Source organism: Martes martes (genome assembly GCF_963455335.1).
Source record: "Martes martes genome assembly, chromosome: 9".
NCBI lineage: Eukaryota > Metazoa > Chordata > Mammalia > Carnivora > Mustelidae > Martes > Martes martes.
Genome location: NC_137896.1, coordinates 134,815,008 through 134,827,299, shown reverse-complemented (window position 1 = coordinate 134,827,299; position 12,292 = coordinate 134,815,008). Strand labels below are relative to the sequence as shown.

Sequence of the window (12,292 nt, the reverse complement as noted above, 5' to 3'; positions counted from 1 at the left end):
CCCATGGGCCTCAGGGACCTGAGGTGACAGAGGATCCCATTTAGCACGCTTCCCTCCCGGGGACGACGGCCAGCGGCACCGGGGAAATGCACATCTGCGGCAACAGTTAAAGGAGTAAGATGTGTTTTTGCCTGAAAGAAGAACCCCAGAACCCCAAGACTTGCCTCCAGAGAGGGGGTCCCGGTGCCCTGTGTGCTTCCCAGGAGAACTGAAGGGGGGGAGGCGGGAAAAGGGCCAGAGTCTGAGCGGTTCCTCCCAGGGGCCTCTGCCTCTTGCTGGGAAAAGGTTCCAGCTTCCAGGGGAGGGGAGTGGGCAGGCGGGTGAGCAGGTGCGGAAGGGTGCTTAAGGCTGCTTCTCTACCTGCGCCCCTGTGATCCTGAGACCCCTGGGGGCTCATGACTCCATCTGGGGTCATCCGTAGCGGGGGCCGCAGCCGGGGGACAGTAGGAGCCCTCGCCGGCCAGCCGCCTCGCCTCCAGGAGCACCTGCGGACCCCCAGGAGTTTAGAGATAACAAAGCCCAGTGCCGGCTGGGGGCCGGCCCCTGTGCCTGAGGCCTCCCCAGGCTGACCAGCTCGGTGGACGTTTCCGGCAGGAAATCTGCCCGAAGTGAAGGCGGAATGAGAGACAGGCGTGTGCGGCTTGATTTAAAGGGTTAGAACAGGAGTTTTCCATGCTGGCTGAAATCTCACCTCATAAAATCATACTCATCAGACGGGAGGGAGGGGGGAGTTTACATTCCTGCACCCGGAGGCCCAGGGTAGAATTTAAAAGCCAAGCTAAGGAGCCAGACCGCTGGGAATGGAATTCCTGCGGGCGGGCATTGGCCTGTGGCCTCCAGCGAGCTACTGAGCCTCCCCGAGTCTTCCTTGATTCATCAGCGAAATGCAGATGCCAGCGCTACCTGCCTCCCAGGCTGTCTGGAAAACGAAAGGAGTTAATGTCTCTAAGGCGCTCAGAGCCACACGCCGCAGGACTTAAGAGCTACAGAAACGCCCTCATGTAAAATCTAGCCCCTCCCTCACGGGTGAGAACGGTACACTAGAGCGGGCCGATGATCTCCCCGAATTTAGTCCTCGAGTTAATGACTCTCCTGGACCTGAACCCCGCTCGCCAGAGACTCCACCCACCACCACCGTGTCCCTGGGGGCAAAGAGGACCCCCCCCCCAGCACCTGCAGACTCAGAAACCCCCCTGCTGTCCCACCCCCACAGCCTGACCAGGTGCTGATAGCCCTTTCTTGAGGGGTCTAGCCAGACCTCACAGAAAAGCTTCCTGGGTCTCTAGAATTGCAGCACTTCCCATCATACTCAATACCACTTGACTGTATTTCCTCCGGAAAGAAGAAAGAAAACAGAAGGAAAAAAAGAGAGAGAGAGAGAGGGAAAGAGGGAAGGAAGGAGGGAGGGTGGGAGGGAGGAGGGAAGGAAGGACGGAGGGAGGGAGGAGGGACTTCTCAGCTACTTTACAGTCTTGTTGGGACAATAAAAGAACAATATATTTCAAACGCTGGGGAGTGCTGCGTAAATGTCAGGAAGAAAAAAGCAGTGCTGACTTCTCTAGTGCTGACTTCCAGTGAGCACTTATGAATCCTATTAATTAAAACGGCGTGTGTGACTTTGTGACATTTGACTGCACTGCAGATGATTCACGTGTGTGGACCCGGAGAACCTGAGGTCTTCTGGGAAACGCGGCAGACGTGTGTGGCATCTGCCGGGAAGAGTTGAATCACCGGGGAAAGACGACGTGAAGCCGACAGCAGGCTCGACTCGGGTCTTCAAGGGAAGGCGGGACACGGGTTCACACCACAAACACCCCCGGGCCGGCCGTGTCCCGACACTCCGAGGAGGTCTTTCCTCAAAGGCCCGGAGCTGGTGTCCATCCCGCTGGCTTCACCGACCTCAGCAAACACACAGCTCGCCTTAACGACACAGAATGGCTCTTTAAAAGAAACTTTTCTGCAGCTATAAAACAATGTGTGCCTGAATCATCTCTGATCTCCCGCTTCCGCAAGGACCGCATCTCACCGGTTCCATCCCCGCACCTGCCAGCGAGCACCGAGGCCTCAGGTTCGCTGCACCCACCAGGCCTCGCCCCCTCCACGTGGAGGCACAGCTCTCTGAGCTGTGGAGTCATCGGCTCCCTGGCTGACACAGCCCCCCTCGCCTCCTTCGGAACCCCGGGACACATCAAGCATCGTTCATTATCTCAGGGGCTTTGCCACTGTCTCTTCCCGGCCCCTCTCCCCTGATAACAGGCAGCTGCCTGCCCCCTCCCCTCAGGGGCTCAAATAGCTCCGGAGCAGAGAAGACTTTGCACAAAACCCAATCTGAAATCTCAACCCTTTCCCCAGCCTGGGGCTCCCAGTCTCCCTCGCACGCTTCAGTGTTGGCGCCGGTATCCTCCGTAGGGTCCTTCTTCATTCTTGTCTGTCTCCCCCAGAGAGGAGGGGGCGGGTCCCTGTTTGTCTGAGGCTGTGTGCTCGCGACTCCTTGTAGAGTCACCGGCACTTAGCAGAGACTCTGTGCCTGAATGAACAAGTCTGCGGGACCAAAACTTTCCTCCTGGAAAGGCCAAGGAGGACAGTGGAAAGAGCGAGGATCTACGGTCCCGAAGTGGAGTTCCAGTCTCTCCTCCTTATGAACTGGGACGGTGGGGAGGTCTGTAACTTTTCTTGCTTCGGCTACAAAAGGATAGAAATCGGGAGGCACTGAGAGGGCTTCTAAAGGACCCTCTGTAACCATGAAGGGCCGCACAAATGCAATGTTCTGCAGACCCAGGTACTTGCTTTCTAGTTTATGTACTTAGAGCATCATTGAGACGGACTCTGCCATCGCTCGTGGCATCGTAGCACGGGCGATGAGAGCCGGCACTGGCTGTGGGATGATTCCAGGCTTTCCTGTGAACGAGCCCCAGGACCTCGGGCTGGCTCGTGACCTCAAAGGATAGAAAAGAAACAGTAGAAGTTGATCCGTGGGTTTTAATGTGAACAATACATACAATGCTGTGTGCGAAACTCTTAGCAGATGCTTGGTGCTAATCTTTTCATTGACCACAGCGATTCCTGTTTCTAAGAGAGAGATATTCTCTGTTGGAAAAGTGTTTGGTTTTCAACTACAAATGGAAAGAGGACTTCTTGGAAGTCTTTTATTTATAAAACGTGATGGGCTGTGTCTTGTGTTGGGTGATGGGGAAAATGCTTAAGCTCTTGTTACCTAGAGGATAAAGGCATAGCTCTGAACTCTTAATTTTTGTTGATTAGCAAATTAAATAGCAAACCAGCAATCTTCTCCTCTTTGAGAAAAATATATTCACCATGCTTAAACTCTTGGGTAAACTTGCTCTGCGTTGTAGCAAGACCTCCTGTAGAAAACAAAGTGTAGGTCGATCATTTTCCAGAGCAGGTTTGCCGACTCCCAAAATAAGTCAGCCGTGACTGTGAAGAGCTGTGCTTCCCTTCGAGCCCAGAGATGGGTGAGCATCAAAGGTGCTCAGTAAGATGGAAGGAGACCTCAACACGGTGCCTTTTCTGGGCAAGGACTTTTCATCGTGGTGTCTGATCTCTCTCTCGCATCAGATAGCTGAGGAACATGACGATGTCCTCGGTGGAGAAATTGGAAAATAAAGTCACACTAGAGTTAAGTCACTTGTCCACAGAGCTAACAAAAGCCACAACCCAAATCCCAGCCTGAGTCTGACAGGCAGGAGATCTGTTCCTCCGTTGGGCAAATACTTATTGGACTCCCATTATATGCTGGCCCTGTTCAGGGCACTGGGATGACAGCAAATAGCCAAGCCGAGCCTCTGTCTTCATGCAGTGTATAGTCTAGTGCACAAGTACAAATAAGCACATATAAATTACAGATAGAGTTACAGAAATGCAAATACATATGGATACAGTTATGGGTATGGTTACAAATGTTGTTGTAGATACAGTTCTGGGTGTGGATATGCAGTTACAGATGCAGTTACGGATGGATATGACAGATGTGGACAGAGACACAGGCGTGGGCAGTCACGGGTAGAGACAGGTAGTAATGAGTCAAAGCTAAGAGGAAGAGAAAGAGGGATGGCATCTTAGACTGAGCGATGGTAACGCCAAACAGAGACTTGAAAGAAGACCTAAATAAGGCCCCCAGGGCTGTTATACCTTCAAGGCGGCTTAAAGGATCAGATCGGGTGCTGTGCGATGACTAGACTATTGGAGGCAGTGGGGGCGGGGGGGACACCAGCGAAGAGGTCAGTGCAGCTGCAAGGAGAATGGGTGCTCCAGGGGGTGGTGGTGATGGCCCCTCTGAGAACTGGTCCTGCCTCAGTCACGATGTCGCACTAGACTCCCCTAGGGAATTTCAAGGGACTTTTTAAATAAAAGACTAATTCACCTAAAAGTTCTGTGGGAACAAGGGCGTTTGGCGGCACCTTACCTCCGCACAGGGTGCTTTCCCCAGTTCCTGAAACAGTAACGAAGTGGGATAGAAACAACATACCCCCTCTGGATCCTGCTAGGACTTAAGAGAATTCCATCCACTACGCAGTGATGACGTCACGGCCTGGAGAAGCCGGAAGCTCTGGGTCCCCTTCCACCCTGAACTCTGGTTTCCCAAGGAGAGTAACGTCCCCAAGGTCACGTGGCCGTTCAGCGGGGGGCCGATTCCTACACCTGCCGCAGCCAGTCCGTTCCTGCACCACGTCTTACTTACGCACGTGGTTTATTGAAAGAACGACCACCGTTCTTAGAAACGTATCTCCATATTTTCTACCAAATCCTAACCTCGTCTTTTCGCAAGTTTTCTTCAGGTAGAAAGAGACCAGAGCCCCGAGTCAGAATATTCAGCGGCATGGGGAAAACTCCTTAACTAAAGCTCTGACTACAGAAAATGCCGAAAGATATATCATTCTATGCCTTCAAACAAGTTCACGTTTTAGGGTTGCTTTTCTTTAACAGCTGAATAAAATATTGGGTTTTTTTTTTTCAGTTAAAACTCAGAAAATAATCTTTCCTACCCCAAAGATGAACACAGAATGCATTACAGTTGGAAGAGCTTATAGACCAGGTTCAGCCAAAAGTGAAATTTGATAGTTCCTCCAAATGCCTTATTAGTTCAGAGAAATGGGACACACCCTCAATTATGGCAGAATAAGCACAGCCATTAATATCACGCATGTTAATAAAAATCTTGGAGACTTCATAGGGAAGTTTACGATGTGTTTTCTAAACCATGGTATTTTGGTGATTGGGCAATAATTACAAGAGCTCAGACCTTGTGGAATCCATTAGCCATACCCTACGTACACAGTGCCATTTGCATTTCGAGTTATATAAGGAAGGGGCTCAGGAGGGGAGGTTTTAAAAGCAAATAAACAAGGACACGTAAAAGCCCCAGAATGTTCCTTAAAGCCAGATCTGAAATCATAAACCTCACAGGGAAGAAAATGTGTGCTTGCATATGGACGTACACAAATATGCCTATGGAGGTGCCTGTGACATTCACCACAGCAGATTTGCTGACACCATCTACTGTGTTACAAAGAGTGCTGGAGAAAGGTTCTGAAAACTTTCCTCTATTCTTACATCTGCTGCTAACAAATCCTACGACCCTGGGCAGCACAAGTCTTCCTCCTGGCCTCATTTTCCACGACTATTAAAGAAAGAGATTGAGTTCGCTGATCACTAAGGTCTGTCTTTGAATATTTTTCTGACCCCGGGGCTGTATTTAGAATTCTTGAAGCAAGAAATTAGCCACTTTTAAAGACGTGCTACTTTGACCTAGAAATGTTCCATGTTTTGTCCTTTGTTCCCCCATTAGAGCAGACATTTAAATAAAAATGAAAGAAACCACTGTTGTTTTTCCAAGCACAGTTTGTGTGTAATGAGGGAAGTGATTATCTCTGCACAAGACCAGCTCCCTTGGAAATGTTCAAAATTGGCTCTTTTCCTCCCTCTAGTGGAATCCTGCTGTATTTGCTCTGGATGGAATTGTTTTAAGTCTGCATCAGGCAAACTAGAGGAAAAGAGCTGGCATGACAAAGTCACAAGCAGGCATCAAAGCAAACGTAATGTGTTGCAGGCTTAGTGCCCAACTGTCTGATATATTTTACTTTGTTTAAAAAAATTCAAGATTAGCAATAAAGAGTTGCGACATTGACTTAGACCCTTGCAGAGTCTTCAACTAGACTACTCAGGTCCAATTTAGATATTTTATATTTGATTTGTGCCCAGAAGAATCTTAAAGTCAGTTCAAGTATAAAAATTAGTGGGTCAAGGGCAGTCATTAAACATCTGCCTTCAGCTCAGGTCATGATCCCAGGGTCCTGGGATCAGCAGGGAGTCTGCCTCTCCCCCACCCTCTGCCCCTCCCCCTGCCCATGCTTGATCTCTCTCTCTCTCTCACTCTCGCTCTCACTCTCTCTGTGTCAAATAAATGTGCATGTCAATCCAGCTTAACGTGTACTCACACCTGTTTCATGGGAAGGTCTGTTTCCATCTCTCTGAAACGGTTCTCGACACCCCCAGGCAACATAAACCATACCCTGGTTTGCCTTCAACATCCACACCAGCCACAGAAGGTGTGGCGAGGATGCTGATGACGTGTGTGTCTGCCTCTGCATCTGATGCCATCTCCCTCTCCTGAGAAGCACTCCTTACTCTACTTTGGAAGAGGCAGAGAGGCGGGTAAGGACTCTGACGCCGTTGGACAGGCTGTGACTTCAAAGGCTCTCACATTCGATCGTCTAAAAATCACCGTGATGAAAAGTTAGTGTGTAAGTAAAATCAAGTATTTCTGTGCTGGCTGGATTCATGGTGCCGAGGCCCAAGCCCCCCCATTTCCTGCCTCCAGGCCTTGCCCTAGACTCGAGAGGATGGGTTCAGTGAGGGGACATCGAAAGCACCTCTCTCTCCATTTGGGACCTCAGACTTCTCTGAACCAACTTAAAGTCATGTCAGAATAAAGCAGACTGTGCAAAATGGTTGAGCAAAGGAGGCCTTGACATCTGCTTGCTTGACTGCTCCTTGACATTTGAGTATGCCCTGAGGGTCCAGGAGCCCCCAGAGAGGAGGATTTGGAACTGAAGCTGGCCACGAGGCCGACTGTGGCTGGGGCTGCACGGAAGACACACTCAGGAGATCCAAACACCAATGAGATCCCACGGAGGCCAAGTCATCATGAAGGACTACAAGAAACAAATTTCACTTGCCTGTGCCAGCAGGGCCAACCACACCCAGTTAGAGAGAGGCTAATGGGACCATAGACCCATTTGCCCGCATCCCCATGGTGGCCTAAATGGCCTCCCTCATCCAGGCACCCAGATGCCATCTTACGGGTCAGGGTGAGGCTTGGAACATGGGAGAATCTGATCCACTGAGCATTTTCTCTCCAAGAGTGGGCATTACCTAGAAGGACCATTAAAAGCTCACATTACATTAAGTTTTAATCTGATAGGAGTAAATATCTTTCCTCTACTCACCAGTTACGGTGCTCATGAGAAAGACCAAATTATCGATAGGCAACACAACGGGAAAACATTTTCTCCTAGCTGTAGGTTACAGCTATAAGTTGAATCAATTTCATGAAGCATTTGAAGGGAGGAAACAATGAGTACCCGTGGGGGGGGGGGGCAGGAGGAGGCGGGAGGGCAGCATCCCTTTCTCCTCTCCCTGTTCGTACACGGAAAATACCTAAGTATATGAACAAAATGACTTTTACCGAAGTCTGAAGGTTCAAATGGACTTGCCGGTGGATATATTTGCCAACGTGAAGCATGGCTGAGTGGCCGGCTCCTTGAGCAGCTTGCATATGAAGAAAGTCTAAGGCCAAAAACACCTGTCTTTCAGCACACCTGCAATCAGACTGCTCTAATGGGCACCGAGCTCCCCTTCTGGAACCGCCAACATAGCGAAGTGTTGTAAGATACTCTTAGCTATATCTTCACTTTGGGCTGAAATTTAAATCACTGGCTCTCACTGAGAGAAGCATTTTTGCTGCTTTACACATTCTTAGGTGCTTTGTGTTCTGCTCAGGATTCCATTAAAAGGATTTACCCTAATGTATTTAACAAATACATATTATACATAAATGTACATTATGCAGATACATAAATATCCCCCAATTACTGGAAATACATTATGCATATATAACATTTATATGTGTATCACTGATTATTTCCTTGGTACAGATTCCAGAAAGATCCCAGGGCCTAAACACCTTAAAGATGTGCCGTAATTGAGGGCTCCATCTGTAAAGCGTGAAGCTCTTGATCTCAGGGTTTGTGGGTTCGAGTCCCACATTGGATATAGAGATTGCTTTAAAAAAAAAAAAAACTCATTAATCAAAAAAGATGCTACCCAATTGCTCCAAGAAGAGAGAGACTTCAGAGAGGAGGCTCAGCAAAAAAGGAGTTTCGACTCTCGAGTAAGCCGGCAGGTGCCACTGAGGGGTGCAGGCTGAGGAGGAGGTGGCCGGTGAAGCTGTGCGCGTGTCCCGCGTCTGCCTCACAGTCCCTCCCCAGGGTACCGCATGCATTCCCACCCGGCCCACATCTACGTCTTCATAAGTAAAAGCAGCCTTTGTTCAGCCTGTCGCTCCTCTTAGTCCCGAGAAGGCTTGCTATCACCACCCACCGAATACCAGGCCTCGTGAAGGGTGGAAAAGCCCCTCTGCTCACGGATTTCTGGAAGAACCCGTAAGTGCCCACCAGTTGGCCACTCTCACCACACGGAAGCTCTGAAAATGTACTCGTGATTCTTGGCAGCCACGGGCTAAGTCAAACATTCTATTACTGTGCAAGAAAGGGAGAATAAATACTTGGGACCAGGAAAGGTCTGTCACAAGAACGGAAAGGAGGATGATCTTGTCATGAAATGGAGCCAAGCAAATGATTCCTTGTCATCTGTTGCCGGGTAGGAGTTGCCGTCTTATTTCATGCTTATAAATCATGTACCTATTAGGGTCCCCAAAAGCCCAAGAGCACAAAGAATTATTTCTTCTTTTTAATATTGGCCATGAAGAAAGGATTCTACTTTCCTGAAACAATTTTTTTAAACAAACCAAAAATGCCCTCCCTTCCTCTGAACAGCTTCCCCTTGGCCCATGAGCTCACACCTTCCCACTTCCTTGACCAAAAGTCCCCATCTGGACCAGCACCTCTGAACAACCAAAATACACTTGTGACAACATCATAAATTAGAAAATCACAGCAACTTTATTCTTTTGCAAGGTACAGAAAGAAAGCATAAAGTGTTTGTTTTCCTAGACTGCCAACATAGACTTTTCAAACTGTTTAAAGTAAATAACACCCAATGACATAATTAGCTATCACATCTTTCAGACACCCAATGCTATTCATTAGCTTTAAAAAATATTTTCAACTGAGACCAATTGCATATTTATATATGTAAATATATTATGTGAAAATTACCTCTAATTCTCTTGAAAAACAATATGATACAGTTATTAATACTAAATTTGATTATAATCTAAAATTCTGTATGATAAACCTGGTAAGGCCTTAAATATAATTATTTGGGGGGAATGTCCAATTTACAAACTTCACCTATCTTAGAACTGGAAGGAATTTTAGGTCATCACCTCGTTCAGCAAACTCCTTAGGACAAGTATAGAATTATTATCCCTTTTTAGATCAAGTTACATGGACTATTGATGTCAAGTGACTCTCCCAAGGCCACAGAGTTATTAAATTTCCTCTTTCCTCAGCTTTTCTTTTTCCCTAGGCAAACAGATCTCAAAGCTGATTTCATGCGTAAGCATAAGACATTCAAGTGCAAGATAATTTACTAAGAAATCCCATTCCAGGATCCACTGTGCTTATTTAGTGAGATAAATTAAATCTGTGTAATGAAAATACACAACAAGCGTTGCATTTCGCTTCTTGGCTTCAATTTTAATTAGTAAGCAGAGCCCTTACGCTGAGGAGAAACATGATGTAAATATCAATACAAATACATTGCTCAATTGGCTAAGTTTAAGGCATCCAGCTCAGTCCAAAACACTCATTATATCCAAAACCATGTTTTCAGGGGAAAGGAAAGAAATATAAATAAAGAGAACATAATTCAAAGAAGCTTGGTGTGTTTGTACTTAGAGCATCTTGGGTTGGCCGTCTCTGTATTTGACTCTGAGATGCTAACCAAGAGGACCATCTCAGGGGCAGTAGGGCACAAGTCCCAGGTGTTCTTTGTAGGTGTCCCCTACCCAAAGATGGCTCTGTGGGAGTGTCCTCAGACAGCCAGGACACATGGACCCTTTCTTCAGGGGCACTTGGCTCAAGGATAAGGCCCGAGTCCCCATTGATGGAGTGTGGCCATATGGGGAAAAAGACAAGTCTACTACATGGAGAGCCCATCATGGCCCAGGTGTAGACATGGGAGAGGCTGAAGGGGCTTCTGTTGATTTGGGAGATCATCCTGGTTGCTTCTGTGTCTCTCATGCTGTCTGGATAAGACAAAACTTGGAAGTATTTGGTAGGAATGTAGTTAAAAATATATTTAAAAAAAAAGTTTGTTATACTTGAAAAGGCAACCACTGATCTCTGGCTGGAACATGACAGTCTCAACCTTGATGGGTCCATTGGTCAGAAGGGAGGATAATGGTTTAAGTAAAACCAAAATGTCTGGTCTCCATCTTTCTAGGACACACTCTGTTTATGCAACAGAAATCTGGGAAAGACAAGTAACCAGTCATGGGCGTAGATGCATCAAACAACATCAAATCTAGCAAAATGGATAATTACATTTTGGAGTCATTACAATTAACTACAATTATTTTGGATTATGCTTAAAACCGTCCGGAGGACTTTTTCTCGTGAGGGGCTGGCATCAACCACATGGCAGCCAGGGTTCTCCATCCGCTGATAGGACACTTCCACCCTGGGGACAGGCACAATGAAAACGGTTGGTTTATCTTTTCACACGGCTCTCCATGCAAACGCTGTTTTCCTACCGTAATGTAAGAGCTTACAGCAAGGACCCCATCTGGTTTACCTCACTCTTCCCTCGGCCACTAGCTTTGCCCACAGGAGACACTGGATACATTTTGTTCAATAAATCATAAATTTATAATAAGGCTTCGTAGCCAGCCTTTACTGATACCTATTACCTACCAAGCGCCAGCGTTCTGCATGATTCTTCTGGTTTCACACCCAGGGTGAGCTCAGGAAGGGAACCAGGTCCTCCCCCATTTTGCAAAGAAAGTAGCAGAGGCTCTAAGAGATTAACTGATTGGACAACCGGGAAATGTCCCCATGGTCTGCACCGAAGATCTCAGACAAGCCAGAGGTCCTCAGCCACGGCACTGTTTCCCCGGCCGAGTCTGCTAAAAGTGCACCAGGTTTCCCTTGGGTGTGAGCTAGCCTCCCTGCCCATGAATGAGTGTGCGGACGGCCTGATGGAAGCAGGCCGGCCTGTGTCTCTACAACATGTGCTGTTTACCACTTCCTCGCTGAGTGAACTCATCCAATTCCCTTCCCCTCTGCCTCCGTCTTCTCATCTGTAAAATGAGGACAGAAATCAACGCCTTCGTGGCGAGTTTGTCATAAGGCCTAATTGCGTCAGTACAAGAAAATGGTTTGACGTGGCCTGTCTGCACACAGCACTGCTGTTATCGGGTTATTTCTAGCAGGACTGTGTTAGGATAGCATGGCTCTCAGTGTTTATTTATCTAAACTCCTCCACGTTGGCTTTTTGCACCCGCCCTACCGAGCTGGCTCAGGCTCGGCCGTCAAGCAAGACGACAGCCCAGACTCTCCCGTCGGTTTCTAATGAAAACAAAACCACTAACTTGAAAACCAGAAAGACCGTGATTTCAATCCCGTTTTACCACAGCGTAGCTGTGCGAATCTAGACAAATCGCTTAGTCCTTTGAGCCTCCGTTTTGTAAACGGTAAAGTGTGGCTCGTGTTCCCTCGCAAGGAACAGAGCATTGGAACCCAAAAACCTGATACTAAGGAAAAGTCACCACGAGCTCCCAGCACTCTGTGCCCATTAGATTATGACTGGGGAGCCGAGACCCAGGAACGTGCATCGTCTTAGCCAGGTCCACACTATTCCCGGCACAGCCAGGACCAGAAGGAAGGTCTGGGGCCCAGGCCCACAGCCACGATGCCGAAGCCCTGGGGGAATGATGCTGTCAGAAGGAGCTGAACCCAACCCGGAGGATATTGCCTCGTGGGTTTGAAAAATGGGAATGATGTCATTTTCTCTGCATCCCTAAAGTAGGAGCTGATCCCGGCTCACCACCAGGACCAGGAACCCCTGCCATGCACGCCGGGACACCTAC

General features: G+C 48.1%; 1 protein-coding gene across 2 annotated transcripts in view; it reads right to left on the bottom strand.

Moving 5' to 3' along the window:
• The window catches only part of CMPK2 (cytidine/uridine monophosphate kinase 2), a 53,591-nt gene that overhangs the window by 31,563 nt on the left and 9,736 nt on the right, over nucleotides 1–12,292 (bottom strand). The window contains exon 5 of one of the 2 annotated variants that reach the window (XM_080812761.1): nucleotides 9,179–10,884. The exons of the other annotated variant lie outside the window; for it this stretch is intronic. Within the exon in view, the coding sequence (XP_080668887.1) occupies nucleotides 10,767–10,884 (118 nt within the window). The 3' untranslated portion in view covers nucleotides 9,179–10,766. Of the gene's footprint in view, nucleotides 1–9,178; nucleotides 10,885–12,292 lie in introns of those variants that run through there. 2 annotated transcript variants of the gene reach the window in all.